Source organism: Dendrobium catenatum, unplaced genomic scaffold, assembly GCF_001605985.2.
Source record: "Dendrobium catenatum unplaced genomic scaffold, ASM160598v2 fragScaff_scaffold_827, whole genome shotgun sequence".
Classification (NCBI taxonomy): domain Eukaryota; kingdom Viridiplantae; phylum Streptophyta; class Magnoliopsida; order Asparagales; family Orchidaceae; genus Dendrobium; species Dendrobium catenatum.
In genome coordinates, this window is record NW_021319289.1 from 661,008 (window position 1) to 677,820 (window position 16,813).

The following is a 16,813-nucleotide window of genomic DNA, read 5'->3' on the forward strand; positions in this document are numbered from 1 at the left end:
ATGGGGTTGGGTTTGGCTTTGCTGGCTTTTATCTGTCAGGACGAGGGAGAGGTGAGAGATCACATGGGAGGATTATATGCGGAGAGTGCGGGCACGTGAGCTACGTATGGCCTTTGTGTGCTTGTTATTACGAAATTGCCATTAGAGGTGGTTAATGTTGCAAAAAGAATCGCATCATCTTTAGTTGATAAAAAATTATAAGTAGTTAGTTGTATACATTATTTTTTATATCTAATATTTAAAAGACTTAAATAAAGAAAATAAAAAATGTATCTATATTTTAAGCTTTTTTAATTGAAAAAGATATTATACACATTACTTTATAAATAGAGAAGAGAGAGAGAGAGAGAGAGAGAGAGTGTGTAATGTTTTCTTGGTGATTCTTTTATGCTATGGGGTATGAGCTTTTGATTTTAAGGTTATTAGGGATTATGTCTCCTCTTCATTGATTTGCTAATGGTGATGAGATTCTTTTGTGCTAATCTTCTTATGTTGAGCTTCCTAAGTTAAATTACTTAGTGTTGGTTTATACCTCTTTATATTATCATCCATAAAAAATTTAGCCCACACAATGCGTATGATTGATCATGATTTGTTTTTCAATGAAGATTTGCTATTTCTAATCCCTTTTTGAAAGATTTTTCTAGCTCCATTAATCTTATATCTTGAATAAATAAAAAAAATTGACTCTTTTGTCTTTTGAATTAATTTTTTATTAATAAAATTTCGTTTTGTTAATCCAGTATGGATATTATCTAGATGTTAGAAGTATGTAATAAAGTTCACAATGGTAGAGAGAATATTTGATATCTTAGTTTTATACAAAGATTAAACATATGTATAGAAGAAAGAAGAGTTGCAAGAGACACTGGAGTTTTATGTGAAAAATATGGAGAAAGAAAAAATCATGGGTCTTGATTAAGTTGAAATAATTTCACCCACATATATCATTATGTTAGTCTATGAGGAATCTGATTGTGTCGATAAATCAGATTGTATTGTTGCCTTAGACCTCAAGTCAATTTCTCGTTCAAGCTGGGGGTGCGGGGATCCTCCCCTTGCTTGGGTTCGAGTGCAGAGTTTGTTGGGAGAAAAGACGAAGAGAGGAGAACTGTAGTTTTGTCCGCCAGATTGAAGGTAGAATTTTGAGCACCGCAGCTCTCCAAACTAGCATTGATAGACAAGATAGTTTTCTATCTTATTTTTCTCATGGGTGGCTTCCATTTGTGGTATACAGAGTTTTTTTTTTTCTTTTATTTAGTGTGTAAAAGCAATTTAAGAGAATATAGAAGCAATGAGAGAGTGAGAGAGATGGGAGATATGTATTTATTTCTTCTAATTTTCATAGTAGATTTTTTGGTGCGGTGTGGCTCTATGATTTTTTTCTCCCAATTGCAAGTTTTTCCACATTAAATCCTAATGCCCTTTGCTTTCCGCTTTATTTTATTTTTTCTTATTTGTTCCATTGCATGATTTACTTTCACATCCCCTACACATTTATTACGAATAATGCACTTCCTTATAATTCGGTAAACCATTGATTCAATATAGTATACACTAAATATTAATGATTGATTACATAATGAAAGTTGTAAAAATCTTGAGGCATTAGAGATTTCTTCAAGAGATTGTTTGTTGTATATTCAATCATTTTTATTTGAATAAAGAAGATCATAGACTAAGAGGCTTAATATATTTTTTTGTGTTGATGTTAGGACTATTCGTTGGTGTTGGTGGCATGCATCAACCATATATACAATAACGTGCATTGATGTTGGTGGCGATGAAGTTGGTTGGTTTGGTCTTCATGAGCCATAACGATGGTGTGCATAGACATTGTTGGTGATAGCGAGCGATCAAACTAGCTAGTCGGCGTTGATATTGGTGTTGACATTGTGCATTGCCTCTATAGGTAGTGGTTTGTATCAACATTTCTTGTGATGGCAGACAATGAAGTCATTGGGCATTAGTTTAGTCAGACAATGAAAATTAGTGGACCATAATTAGGTGATGATGATTATATGACCGTAGTCAAGCAACAATAGCCAAATGGTGGCTTCAAGATCATATTTGGGGACGCGACCAAAGGACCACAGTTAGGTCATATCGACTGAAAGATCATAGTTGAATGATGATGATCAATAGATTATAATGGGGCAAAGATAGTCTACATATCATAATTGGGTAATAAAAGGTCGAAGGACCTTAGCTGCGTCACTACAGGAAAATCACTCATTTCCGGCGGCCTTTTCCGGCGGAAATTGATCATTTTCCAGCGTTTTTATGATTTTCCGGCAGTTTTCTGGCGGTTACATTTCCGGTAGTTTTCTGGCAGAAATTGATCATTTTCCGGCGGTCTTAAACCGTTGGTAAATTTTTTTTTTTAAAAAAAAAAGTCACACCGCGGCCGCAACCCTAGCACGCTGCCGGCGCCCCCGGCTTCCGGCCAGAACCCCGCTCCCGCTGCGTCGCCGCCGAATTTCCGCCGGTTTTATGATTTTCCGGCAATTACGTTTCCGGCAGAAATTGATCATTTTCCGGCGGACTTAAACCGTTGGTCAAATTTTTTTAAAAACTTAAGTATATAATATAGACATGAATTTAACTTAATGAATTAAATGTTTAAAAAAACTATGATATTATGTTCAATTTTAATTGTAGGGAGATTTAAAATTATTAGATTTATTTTAAGATTAATATAATATTTAAAAAATAAATTAATAGTTATCAACTTGATTAGACATAATTTTTCAAATCATATTTGAATTAAAACCACGAGATTCAAGAGATCTCACAGGTTCGAATAATTTAGAAGCATCATTGCCAGACCATCATTAGGCCATCATTGCCTGAACACTATTGTCTAATTGCCACAATCGAATTATGGTCTGATCACTATCGTCAAATCGTCACCGCACAACCACTGTTAAAGCACTACATGACCACCATTGTTGGAACACTACCCGACCACCCGCAAAATCACCACTTGAACGCTGCCATCAGAACTACCCAATTGCCGGTATTGGACCACCATCTAATTGCCAACATTTGAACACTACCGACTATCATTGGACCATTGCTTGCTCAACCAACCCCATCAACAAAACCACTTGACACATATTATCAAACCACCATTATCTGACCACGATCTTTCAATTTTTGTCCCCCAATTATAATCCTACGACCATCATCACCTGACTACAGTCTTCCGACCACTTTCTCGAATATATTCCTCTGACGACCATCACTTTACTACAATCATACGAGCATGGACACTAAACTATGATGCTTTTGGCCATTGGTGTTCAACTACGGTTCTTTAACTGTTGCCGCTCGCTATAATCGACACCCATTGACTTCATCACTTACTATCACTAACAATATCAATGCACACCATCACTATTAAAATCGATGAATATTGTCAATACCAACTATGAATCCTAACATAATATTAAGATTTAGGCTTGATTTCTTCCTTTTTGATCTCCCCTTCTCAAAGAATCAAATAAATAACAAATAATCTCTTAAACATAACTCACAAGTTAGAGGGCTCTTCTAACTTTAACCACTAATAGACTTATTATAATAAGTCAAAATGCTAGTATAATGCCTTTACTAGCATCTTACATTTGTTTGAATATGAAATATGAACTCACGAGTCTGGTTCACCAAGAAAAATTGATGAAATAGATTAATAATAAAGAAAATCCAAAATTTTATCCACTCTGCTCTTCTTCTGTTCCTCAAAAGCGAAAATCCCCAGCGAAGAACCCCCTGCCGGCCATCTCCGCCACCGCTGGCATGTCCGGCAACCTCTACCCACCCCAATTCGCTTCTTCCAGCCGCCATCTCGACCAGAATCTCTCCAACCTTCACAAATGCTCCGACACTCGCCGCCTTCTCCAAATTCATTCTCAAATCTTCCGCCTTCACCTCCACACTAACCCCTTCATCGCCTCAAAGCTCATCGCTTCTTACTCCCTTTGCCTCCTCCCGTCCTCCGCCGCCGCCGTTTTCAACCTTGTTCCCGATCCGACCTCCCATCTCTTCAACACCCTCATCCGCGCCTTCGCCCAAAACTCCCTCCCCTCCCTCTCCTTCAACACCTTCTTTCGCATGCAGCTTTCCTCCGTCAAAGCTGACTCCTTTACCTATCCTTTCCTCCTCAAATCCTTCTCTGGCTCAGTCCATACCATCGAACTCATTCACGCACATGTTATCAAGCTGGGCTTCCTGACCGATACATTCGTTCCCAATTCGCTTATTGATTCCTACTCCAAAGCCGGCGAAAGCGAAGCCGCCTGTAAAGTATTTGATGAGATGCCGGTGAGAGATTTGGTTTCGTGGAACTCTGTGGTTGCTGCGCTTGTGAGAGCAGGGGATGTGTCGGATGCACGAGGGGTGTTCGACCAAATGCCTGAACGGGATACTGTGAGCTGGAACAGTATGTTGGATGGTTATATGAAGGTTGGTGAAATGGATGCCGCGTTTGATTTGTTTAGTAGAATGCCTGTAAGGAATGTGGTTTCTTGGTCTACTATGGTTTCTGGGTATTGCAATAAGGGAGACATGGAGATGGCAAGGATGTTGTTTGATAAAATGCCTGTTAAGAATGTGGTTCCGTGGACGATAATGATATCTGGATATGCTGGGAAAGGCCTTGATAAGGAGGCTTCGAGCTTGATGGATCAAATGGAGGAAGCTGGATTGGAACTTGATTCTGGTGCTGCTGTTAGCATTCTCACCGCATGCGCTCACTCGGACTTGCTTGGATTAGGTAAGAGAATTCATCATAAAGCCAAGAGGAGAAAGTTGATGTTTACTACTCAAATTAGCAATGCTTTGATTGATATGTATTCGAAGTGTGGCGACTTAGATGAGGCGTGGAACATATTTGAAGGAATGGAAGACAAGGATTTGGTTTCATGGAATTCTATGGTTCATGCTCTAGCCATGCACGGATATGGTAAGAAATCACTGGAGCTGTTTGCCAGAATGGAGGAAGAAGGGATCATTCCTGACAGTTTTACCTTCGTTGGAGTGCTTTGCGCTTGTACTCAAGTAGGGCTCATCAAACAGGCTCGAAGGTACTTCATCAGCATGCAGAAGGATTATGAGATTGTTCCCAGAATTGAGCATTATGGATGCCTTATTGATATACTTGGACGAGGAGGTCTTCTAATGGAAGCTTACAACCTTGCCAAGTCGATGCCTTTGGAGCCAAATGCTATAATATGGGGAAGTATTCTTAATGCATGCAGGTTTCATAACAATGTAGGCATTGCGGAGAAGATCATTGATGAATTGGTGAGTCTAGAACCATCAGATGCAGGGAACTTTGGAATCATTTCTAATATATATGCAGCCGCTGGAAAATGGGATGGCCTGGCTAAGGCTAGGTTGAAGATGAAAGATTTTGACAGGCACAAGCTGGTAGGGTCACGCCGTATTGAGCTCAATGATAATGCTCATGAACTTGCTGTGGAAGACAGAATGCACCCTCAGGCAGATAGAATTCTCAGGATGCTTAATAGGCTTGGTAAGTATGTTGAGAAACTTGGATATGCAGCTGAAGTTCGTTGATTGATGGAAAGGACACACTTCCATTGCATGTATAAGTTTTCATTGATGCAGATTGGACCAAGAGTTTTGTGAGCATAGTTTCTATGCTTGGGTGAGCTGATTTTACTCACTGTTAGGCTTCGTTTGAGACGGCTTTCCTCTTGCTTCTTAAAGCGGTTTTCTAGTAAAAATTAAAATTTTTGTACTAAAAAGCTGCTTTAAGAAGCAGGAAGAAAGCCGTCCCAACCGAAGCCTTAGTTTCAGTTGACCATTGTCAGGAAACTTGATACGTCCTGCTCCAAGATCAGCACTTTTGGAGGTCAAGAAGTATCATATTTATTCATTACTGCTACTGAAACTGACATTGCTGGAACCTAAAAGCAGTTTGGAATTCGGTAGAATGCCATTTATTTATGCTTTCAGATTAAAAGGAATGCGAAGTGAGCATTTAAAGGTATCTACATGGTGGATCCACAGATAGAGTGAGTTCCTAATACAAAGTCTGTTACACGTACTTACAATATCTGTTAGTTGCTTAGTCAACTTTGGGAATACTAAATGCGTTTATGCTAATCTTTGGAGTAAAACAAGACCACCATGCTAGTAATAATATCGATTTGGGAGAGTTGAATCGATATCCTTCCTTATTTTACAGAAACGTAAGTGTATAGATAACCAAAATATTTGTGATTAAAGATTTATATTTGAGTATATATGATTTCATCTTATCTCAACTTTCAATCTCCATTGTTTATCTTATTTTAGCACTTGTATGGCTTTATCAACTTGGGCTAGATATATTTTGAGATCATTTTTTAATGTTTTAGCATCTCCCTAATAACTGGTCATGATCATAGACGTAAGCTGTACGGTTTGATCCCACATTTCCCGCTCAACATGAAAATCAGCTGTTACCTTCAAACCTAGGAGATGTTGAGTTAAGAGCAATGTTTACCATACTGTCAAATTCAACCCGTGTGTAACACTGCACTTGTGCGGCCATGCTATATGTGAGGAGGTGGAAGTTAAGTCTATTATTTAACTGGCATTCTAAAAAGAGATAATGTAGAGGCACCGCTGACTTCGAAGCAATTTTCTTGAATGCATATACTCAACATAACATAATCATAGCCATCTAACTAGTAACTAGTGATCTCTTTTGTTAACAATATATTAAGAAGACAACAATAATAATAACAAGTCTTTATCCCACTATGTGGGTCAGCTACATGAATCATTTTTCTCTATTGTGTCATATTAAGAGTCAAATTCTCATCTAAATCTAATAAAGAAATGTCATTTCTAATATTTTCTAACCAAGTCTTTTTAGGTCTACCTCTATGTTTCTTAAGATAAGTCAAATCTAATGGATCTACTTTCCTAACCAGGTTATCGGAAGGCCGCCGTTTTATGTGACCATATCATCTAAGGTGACTCTCTATAATCTTATCTTCCACTGGAGCAACTCCAACCTTTTCACGTATATGCTCATTTCATATCCTGTCTCTAAGAGTAAAGCCACTCGTCTACCTGAGCATCCTCATTTCTCCAACACTTAACTTAATATTATGCTTCTCTTTTAATGGCCAACATTCTGCACCATAAAGCATTGCAGGTCTTATTGCAATCTTATATAATTTTCCCTTAAGTTTGAGAGGGACTTTTCTATCACACAACAAGCCCGATGCATTCCTCCATTTCAACCATCCAACTTGAATTCTACTAATAATATCCCCATCTATTTGGCTATCACTATGAACAATAGACTCAAGATATCTAAAACGTGTGCTCTTATTAATGACTTGATTGCCCAAAATCATAATCCCCAACTAGATCTATTATTACTAAAATTACATTCTATATATTCAGTTTTAGATCTATCAAATGAAAGCATTTAGACTTTAAAATTGACCTCCATAATTCAAGTTTACCTTCAACTCCTCTAGTCTTATCAATAAGAGAATATCATCAGCAAAAATCATACCCCAGAGTACAATTTCTGACAAATGTCTAGTGAGAACATCCATGACTAAAGCAAAAAGATATGGGTTTAAGGATGATCCTTGATTTAATCCAACTGAAATAGGAAAATACTCGGTCAAACCACCTTGTGTTTGAACACAAGTAACAACTCTTGCATACATATTCTTAATGACTTGAATATAAGCATTATTAACCCCTTTCTTATATATATTACGACACTTTTAAATTTTTTTTAAAAGTAATATATAAACCAGTGAATTAACGAATATAGCTCCCTTTATTTTATATATATGTAGGGAGGCTTTTCATGTGTCCAGCCTTTAGTGGTGTTAATTCAAGTTATTAGTTGGGTTGCTAAACCTCTTTTTAAGATCCAACCCTTCCATGCAAACTTGAAGTCAATTTGCTTAATAAATGTAATATCATTGGATTCACACCTTACCCAAATAGTATAAAGTTATCAAACAAACCATCTATCTAATCTATTAAATTGATTATAATTGGGATTGTAAAAATATGTATTTAATCAAACACAAATTTCAATGCACACATTTCCAACACTTACACAAGAATCAAACTGGTGTTCCACTTCTGTTACTTTGGCCAAACTAAAGACTAAACAAGCTTATAATCGTGTATCAGCCATGGTAAAAGATCCAACAGGTCGTACTGAATTTTTGAACCTCTGAATAAAATTTGGGAAGGCTTAGAACCAGTTAAATTGGCAATTGAACGATGAAATAGTGGCGTGCTCAAACCAACTTCTTCCATTTTGTTTGACAATTAGCTGCATATAACAGCTGGGGGGATGCATGCCTGCCCTCCGGGCTTGCAAGTTGCAAATGGCATGCATGTGCTTGTATTATGCTATTCATTTCAGAACTCGAATTTTAACTTTTTTTTTTTTCAATATTAGAGCTTGATGGTTGCCATGGTGATCTATTTGAACTTCTGTCTCTCACTTCAGCTTCATCTATCTTAGATTCTGTAATTCACTTGTGTTTTAGCATCTGAATTTGTTCTAATTGCCGATTGCAACTATAGCATTAGAAACTTTTACTATGCCACACCTCAATGTTCCTAAGTTGAACAACACTTAATTCATTCCTTGGAAGGATTGGATAAAGTCAAAGTTTATTGGGACAACTTTCTAGCTACTTTACCTTTTAGACAACAATCATAACTTTATTTGACTGCTTCTTTTTTACTTCCTTTTCATTACTTTTCAAAAATTTCTATCATGAAAAGTTGTTTTCTGCAATCATAGTAGCGAAGTTGTTTTCTACATGACAGCTTTACAATCAACTACATAAAATGTTGCCGCTTGTCGATGGCATAGAGATTGAAGACCCTAAGATTTATGAGATATGGTCGCTGCCATAGAGAATTTCATGTTGACAAACAATCCTAACCTTAAAGGTTCAAAGAGGAAGTAAAGAACCAATTTTGGGAAGGCTATGCAAAGTCATCATGAATGAGAAATATTTTATGCAAGTTTAAGAGATTGATGAACCTAAAAAGGTGAGGATGTTTTCTTGGCATTCCACTCTAGAACTAACAAGGCATTGATTCAATTTTTGGAGAATGAGATTGTATCATTAACATTAGGTAACATTTTCATTTATGAACTTTTTCTTAGTTTTATAATGTAGTTTGATGAGACCAATATTTTTTATCCAAGATATCAATATGATAAAAATTATCATGGTGGGAGAATGATAATGAACCTAATCAAGATCCTATGATTCTTTCATCCCAGTTGTCTTGGCCTTTGATCTGCATAGTTAGAATAGATAGTCGTTCTAATATGGCTGAATGATAATTGTCGACATATATGATCAGTTGCTTTTCTAATGGTCAATTAAGACAAATTAGTTCAATATGTAATGCTTGAGCCTTAGATTTCTTGGTCGGTAGTTAAAATTTAGCTTCCAACCAATCGATCAAGATGATTTGTATTTAATATAATCTATGATAAAGTGGTCTTAATATTGTACTCATCACTTGATTTATCCTTGTAGTTGAGAGGATCAAATATGCAGAAAAATCAGGTTAGGAGTTGATTATTTTATTTAAAATTGAAATGATTTTAAGTTAAAATATTATACATAAATAATTAATTAAATTTAAATTATATTTATATTAAAAAATAAAAATTATCTTAATGAAATATAAATTATGATATTCTCATTGTTGTGTCAAAAAATATTTGCGGCGGTAGAAAAATATAAAGTTAACGTCTTAGTTTTGTATGAATATCTAACACACAATCAAATAAACGAAAGGGTGTTGCACTATAAAGAGACACCATATTTTTTTATGTGGAAAACCCCCTGAAAGAGGGAAAACCACGGGGCTTGGCCCAGTTTGAAATTTTTAATGAATCCACTATTATTTGTAGTTGATTACAAATGAGGCATTTCTTGGAGTGAATGCATTGACTTGATGTAACAAATATACATCATATAGAATGCATTATACGGTGGAAATTAGAAGAATCAATATTGATATGTTAGTTTGGTCGGCAGGATTATAGTTAGCGGGCGATGAATGTCATAAAGATAGTATTCGGGTGATGGCACTTAGAAGGATCGTAATCGGCTGGCGATGGAAGTCAGAAAAATCGTAGCCAGCAGGTGACAGAGGTTGTAAAGACCGTAATATAGCGACAGAGGTCGAAATGCCTGTTGTCGGGTGGAGTTCCACGAATTATTGGAAGCTGGATGGAAGTTTGGCATTTGTCGGCGGTCGAGTGGAAGCTCGGTGTCAGTCCGCGACTGAGTGTAAGTCCATTGTCGATCAGTGGTTGGGCAGAAATCCGACATCAGTTGGTGGCCGACCAGAAATCCGGCGTCAGTCAGTACCCAGACAGAAATTTGGTGTTAGTTGGTAGTGTGGCAGAAATCTGGCGCCAGTTGATTGTCGGGCAGAAATCTAGGCACCAGTTGATGGCTGGCCAGAAATTTGGCGTCAGTTGGTGGTCGGGCAAAAGTCTAGTGTCTGTCAGTAGCCTGGCGGAAGTCTGGCGACAGTTGGTGGCTGGGCTGAAGTCCGACGGTGGTCGAGGAGGAGTCTGGTGGCAAAAAAACTCTTCGTTCTTTTTCCTCTCTTCTTGTTTGGGTCCCCTCTCATGAGAAATGATGAGTCTATTCCTAGTTTTTTGAGAATGACTTCTTGTTTTTTACTTTTCTGAGAGTGGCATAACCAGTAAATAAGAGGAAGATCAAGGATAAATTTGGAGTGTGTTGAATGGACTGTCAATGTTGATTCCCTTGATCATAGACCGTTTACTTGACATTTGAATATTTGAATGATTTTAGAATTTAGTGATCAAAGGCTCGTTGGATTCGTATCGTTGAGCCGCTCGATTCGATTATAAGCACATCACATTTGGAAACTATTTGGTTATCCAAATCATGATTTGAACCTTCCAAATGTGCTTCGAGTCTTTGATTTGGACTCATTTGAGCTCAATTGAGTCGAATTTGCTGTCCTTGGGTTCGTATTTTTGAGACAGTCAGTTTGATTGTAAGTTCGCTGAAATCGGAGCTCAAATGATCTTGGATTTAATTTTTGCAGTTTGGAATTTAATTTTGCTTTGATATTCGTGCCCGATCAAGATAATTTTTTAGTGATATATCACACATAAAAACATTTATATGTGAATTGATCATAATGATCCTTAATGGTCCCCCGACCAAATTTCATTCAGGTAGAGAAGACAAATTTTTTTTTGCTAAAATGAGCAATAATGATAAAATATATAATGAATTCTTTCCTGAAATCTAATCAATCATATATATATATATATATATATATATATATATATATATTATATATATATTATATATTCGAATAGAATTTTAAAAATTTTATTTTTATTTAATTATTTTGCTGCAGTCAGCCGAAGAAATGCTGTTGTTATCTGTTCCCTTCAGCAGATATATTAATCAGATTTGTACAGCCTGTTCCGGTTTAGAAAATAATAATATTGACAACTCTCAATGCAAGTCAATGACGTAGAAAATAATAATAATAATAATAATAAGTAAAATATTGGCCCCCGTTACTATTTGGATATTTGATTCGAAGTAAAATAGCGTAAAATATTTTAAATATAGAAATTTTAAAAATATTAATATCGACAATAAATAAAATTCTAAATGGCTTGAAATTCAATGATTATCAAATATGCTATAAATTCTTTATTATTGTTATCATGAGTCAGTATCATTAGGGGTGGAATCAACGCAAAATATAATTGTGAAATGTATAATTTTATATATGAAATAGAAATATATTTTTTTAGTATTTGTACAACTATAATTATTGAAGTGAGCAAAAAATAGTTAAAATGTTTTTTTTAAGATATCAGGGTGGGCCCTGAGCGGGCCCCGAGCTCTTCCTGGTTCCGTTGTTTAGTGTCATCACCGTCACTATTGGTAGTCACCCACCACCAGCCACCGTTATCACTTACTCTCTGTTACCACAGCTACCTACAGCTTACTGTTGGTCGTTGCCCATCATCGCCGCCTATGACGACCTAATGTTGGCAGCCGATTGCCACTCCCTAGATCACCACAATCACCGACCACCAAACTATTACAATCGTTAATCTTAATACTATATTTATTTTACTTCAAATTAGGTAAAGATATATTCACTTATTTTATATTTATTCAAACAACTCTAAAATATTTCAATAAATATTATTTTTACATTGTATTATATTTTATTATGGATTGCTTTTTCATCCAACCAAAATACCAAATGGCGCTTTAGTATAGGCGAGTACCTTACGATTTTTTTTTAAATGCTATTAAATCACTCAAATAATAAATTAATTATAAATACACCATAATATGTAAGATCAATTCCAAATAAATAAAACATAAAATTAAATTTATGAAAGGAGCAAAATGCTATTTAATTTTAAGGGGATTGACATATATACCACTATATAACAACTATATTATATATCTAACACCTAAAACATTAATATTTCATTCATACGACCCAAATACAATTTTAGCCTCAAATATAACACTCCGTCTCCCGAAGTCCGCTCCATCTCCTTCCCGTTAAAATATCTATTCCTACGCTCCTCTCCTCACGTGCTCAAATCTCTCTTCCTGCCAACTCCTCTCATCGCAAACACTTCCCACAAACTCCTTCCAGTGATATCATTAAGGCACTTAAATATTTGATAAATGGTCCACGCTTAAGGGAGTCGATATTGGTCGTCTATTCAAAACACTCTTGACATGCCCTTGATCTTCTCCCTATTTAATGACCACTCCCAAAAAACTATAAATATACCCTTCATTCTTCATTGAGGGGGGACTAAGCAAGGAAGCTAAGGAAAAGAAATCAGAGTTCTCTTGCCACCAGAATCCTCCTCGACCATCGCCCGAACACCGACCATCGCCGAACTTTTGCCAGACTTCTACCCAGTCACCGACTTTGTCGGACTTCCGCCCGACCAGCAGTTGTCGTTGGACTTTCAGCACGCGACCACCAATTGGTGACTAGTTTACACCCGGACATCGACCGTCGTCGGACTTCCATCTGATCTCTATTCGTCGCTAGATTTTAACTCAACAGATGACTATTGTAATATGATCGTCTTCAACTTCAAGAGCAGATCATTATTTATAATCTATTCAAACACTAGTGGATTCATTTCAATTAGGCGTGACCCCGTGGGTTTTCCATTCAAGATTTTTCACATAAATTTTTTTGTTATTTCTTTTCTCTCTGTTTGTGAGTTGGATAGTCGTGCAACACTAAGACGAAAGATTTTTCTACTTTACCTCTATGAATATTCTAGCCGGCAAATAAAATAAAATAAAATACCATATTTTGTAAAATAAATTACATATATCGTCTATTTTTTAATGATTAAGGAATCATTAAACTTTACTTGATATCATAAAAAATCATCCAAACATCTATGTTTATAATTTAAAAATTATCATTAACAATAATAATATATTAACCAAAATAAATATTTAAAGGTTTTTAAAATATTAAAAATAATCAAAATTGTACTTCACATAAGAACATTGAGACTCTCAAAATTGTGTAAATCATAAAAACTAAATGTTCTTTGAGTGAAATTTTGAAAATTAAAATTTATCCCCCACTTTGACTTATAAAGAGTATAATTTATGTCTTTATTATGATTTTTTTTTTAACATTTAGGTCAAATAAGACAGAGTCTCACACATATCACATATACAAGCTTCAAATTTGAAACCTTCTAGCTGATAGTCAAAGCACTCAACCAACAGATCAAAGTGAGATGTCTGATCATATCTTTTTGATAGAACCTCACATGCTCTTGCTTTCTGAGAGTTATCTCCATAAGACCGATTGATCCTATTTAGCTTTTTATAAATATATTTAGGTTTCGTTTGGAACAACTTTTTTTTATTGTTTTGTAAAACAAATTTTTAGAACAAAATCTTAAACTAAATTTTTTGTACTACAAAATTGCTTTAAAAATCAATAAAAAAATCTGTCCTAAATGAAGCCTTACTCTTAGAGATAAAATTTTGACATTATTCGGTGACATGCTTCCTAATTTTCATAATAAATTTTGGTACATTTTTAAAGCTGTTTCTATGAGACTATTTGTGATTTTTGGCGAGAAAATGTGAAAAATGGTATAAAGAATTTTTGGGGGGGGGGCTATTGTAGTTTTAGAAGAATAAATGCGTCTGATTTGATCACTTATCTCTTCAAATTTTTTTTTTTCAAATTAGTCCTATGATTTGGATCAAATTTGAAGAATTAATGAACTAAATTGGACATATTTGGTTGAATGGAACTAAAATAGACCTTCATAAAATTTTTAGTTAAATTTCAAAATAATTCCTTGACTTTTGGCATGTTGCAATTTTATTCTCATAATATAAAGTTGCTCCAATTTAGCCCCTCGATTATGTAAAATTGATCCAAAATGATTCCTTTGGGACTAAATTGGGATCAATTTTATAAAATCGAAAGACTAAATTAGGATTAATTTTATATCATAATTACAACATGAGGGACTATAATGGATTAATTTTGTATATTTGAATGGCTAAATTGAGGCAATGTGATACTCGCTAAATTAACTATAAACGAATAGTCTAAGGACTATTTTGAGATTTTTTTCTATGTATATAAAAAAAACTATTCACTATTTTGAACATTTTCTTGATTTTTAGTTTTGTTGCGTCCTGGAGTATTCGCGGCGGTAGTGAAATATGAAGTTTAACGTCTTAGTATTGTACGAAGATCCAGTACGTGCATAGATAAAAAGTAGAGGGTGTAGCATTCATAAGAGACACCAAAATTTTTACGTGAAAACTCCTGAAAAGGGGGAAAACCCACGGGGCCTGACCTAGTTTGAATAAATCCACTAGTATTTGCGGTCGATTACAAATGAGGATGTTCCTTTGGAGAAGGCCTTGGCTTAATGTCACAAATGTACATCATATAGAGCACAATAAATGGTGGGAGTTACATATACATGTTTATTTGGTCGGTAGGACCATAGTTGATGGGATAGAGGTCAAAAAGATCGTAGTAGGTAGAAGATCGGGGTCAGCAAGACTGTTATATGGCAATGGAGGTCTAAAGGACCGTAGTAGACAATGGAGGTTGGAAGGGCCATAGTCGGTAGGAGACAGGGGTACCAAAATACCACAGTTGGTAGAAGACCGGCGTCAAAAAGATCATAGTAGTAAGGAGGTACTTTGGTAGAATTCTGGGTACCAGGTGGTAGCCCGGCATAAGCCCGAGTGTCAGGTGGTGGTTCGGCAGAACTCCGAGCACAGGTGATGATCTGGCAGAACTTCGAGCATCACGTGGTGGTCTAGCAGAAGTATGAGCCTTAGGTGGTAGTCCGACAAAAGTTTGGGCCTCAGGTGGTGGTCTGGTAGTAGTCTGGGCCTCAGGTGGTTGTCCAATAGAACTAAGGGCCTCAAGTGGTGGTCCGGCGGAACTAAGGGCTTCAAGTGTTGGTCCAACAGAGGTGAGAACTTCAAGTGGTGGTCTGGCGGAGGTGATGGCCTCAAGTGGTGGTCTGACGAAGGTGAGGGCCTCAAGTGGTGGTCTGGCAGAGGTGAGGGCATTAAGTGGTGGTCCGGCAAAGGTAAGGGCCTCAAGTCGTGGTCCGGCGGAGTAACAACATCAGACGGTGGTCCAGCGGAACTCAGGCGGTGGTCGAGAAGGAGCAAGGAGGCAAGAATGATCTCCGATCTCTCTCTTGAATCCTTTGGCTTTAGGCTCACTTTTTAAGAGAAAAGATGGCTCTATTTATAGATTTTCTAGAGTGGCATGGCCCGTAAATAGAAGCAAGATCAACGGCAAATGGGGATAGGCTTGGATGGACGACCGATGTTGAATCCTTTGATCGTGGAACATTCGTTATACATTTGAAGGTCTTATGATGTTAGAATTTTACGATTTTAGGTTCATTAGATTTGTCTCGTCGAGCCACTCGATTCGACTATAAGCATGCCATGTTTGGAAACCATTTGACAATCCAAATTGTGGTTTAAACATTCCAGCAGTGCTTTGGGTCCTTGATTTAGACCCATTTGAGCTCGGATTGAGTTAGTTTTAGTGTTGTTGAGTTTGTATTTCCGAGACGTTTAGTTCGACTATAATTTTGCTAAAATTAGAGATCAGATGGTCCCAATTTTTATTTTGAAAGTTCCCAACTTGATTTTGCCTCAAGATTCGTGCCCGATCGACATAAATTTTTGATGATATATCAGTTGCCCCACTATTTTCAGGCATCGAAATTCCACAAGTCAGAGAATATATATTACAACATTTGGAATTGGTCGAATCGAAAAAAATGCTAAATAATTGCGTTCCAAAAAATATAAATTCTCTCAAACTTGATCATAAAGGTCATGTTGAGCTTTGAACGTGCCAAAATTGGGTCTGAAACATCAAATAATGATTTCGAAGACAAAAACAATGTAAGATTTGGATTGTCCGGGCTAAAAAATCGAGCTCGAATGCATTTTGGAGGCTGACTTGGTCGGCCAGTCGGCTGGCCGCCTGCTGGTTGCGGACGCTGCCTCCGCCAATGAAAGGGTGCATCCCTTAAGGCGTGCGATCAGAGCATAACTGATTGCAGTTACGTTATAAAACTTTTTTTTTTAGTTTCTCACGGTTGCTACAGTAACTTGCAGTGCTATAACAACCGTTACAATACTGCTACAGTGATTTTTTTGTTTCTCATGGTTGCTCTACAATTTAATTT

General features: G+C 36.4%; 1 protein-coding gene across 2 annotated transcripts; it reads left to right on the plus strand.

Moving 5' to 3' along the window:
• Positions 1–3,685: 3,685 nt before the first annotated feature.
• On the plus strand, positions 3,686–9,267 carry LOC110095531 (pentatricopeptide repeat-containing protein At3g29230-like). 2 transcript variants are annotated; one of them, XM_020821118.2, is made up of 3 exons: positions 3,686–6,044; positions 6,951–6,992; positions 8,839–9,267. In XM_020821118.2, the coding sequence occupies exon 1, from the start codon at positions 3,802–3,804 to the stop codon at positions 5,581–5,583; it is 1,782 nt and encodes a 593-aa protein (XP_020676777.1). In that variant the 5' UTR covers positions 3,686–3,801; the 3' UTR covers positions 5,584–6,044; positions 6,951–6,992; positions 8,839–9,267. The 2 variants fall into 2 exon arrangements, with proteins under 2 accessions (XP_020676777.1, XP_028552562.1); XM_028696729.1 differs by lacking the exon at positions 6,951–6,992 and having other exon boundaries at positions 8,839–9,266.
• Positions 9,268–16,813: the final 7,546 nt, after the last annotated feature.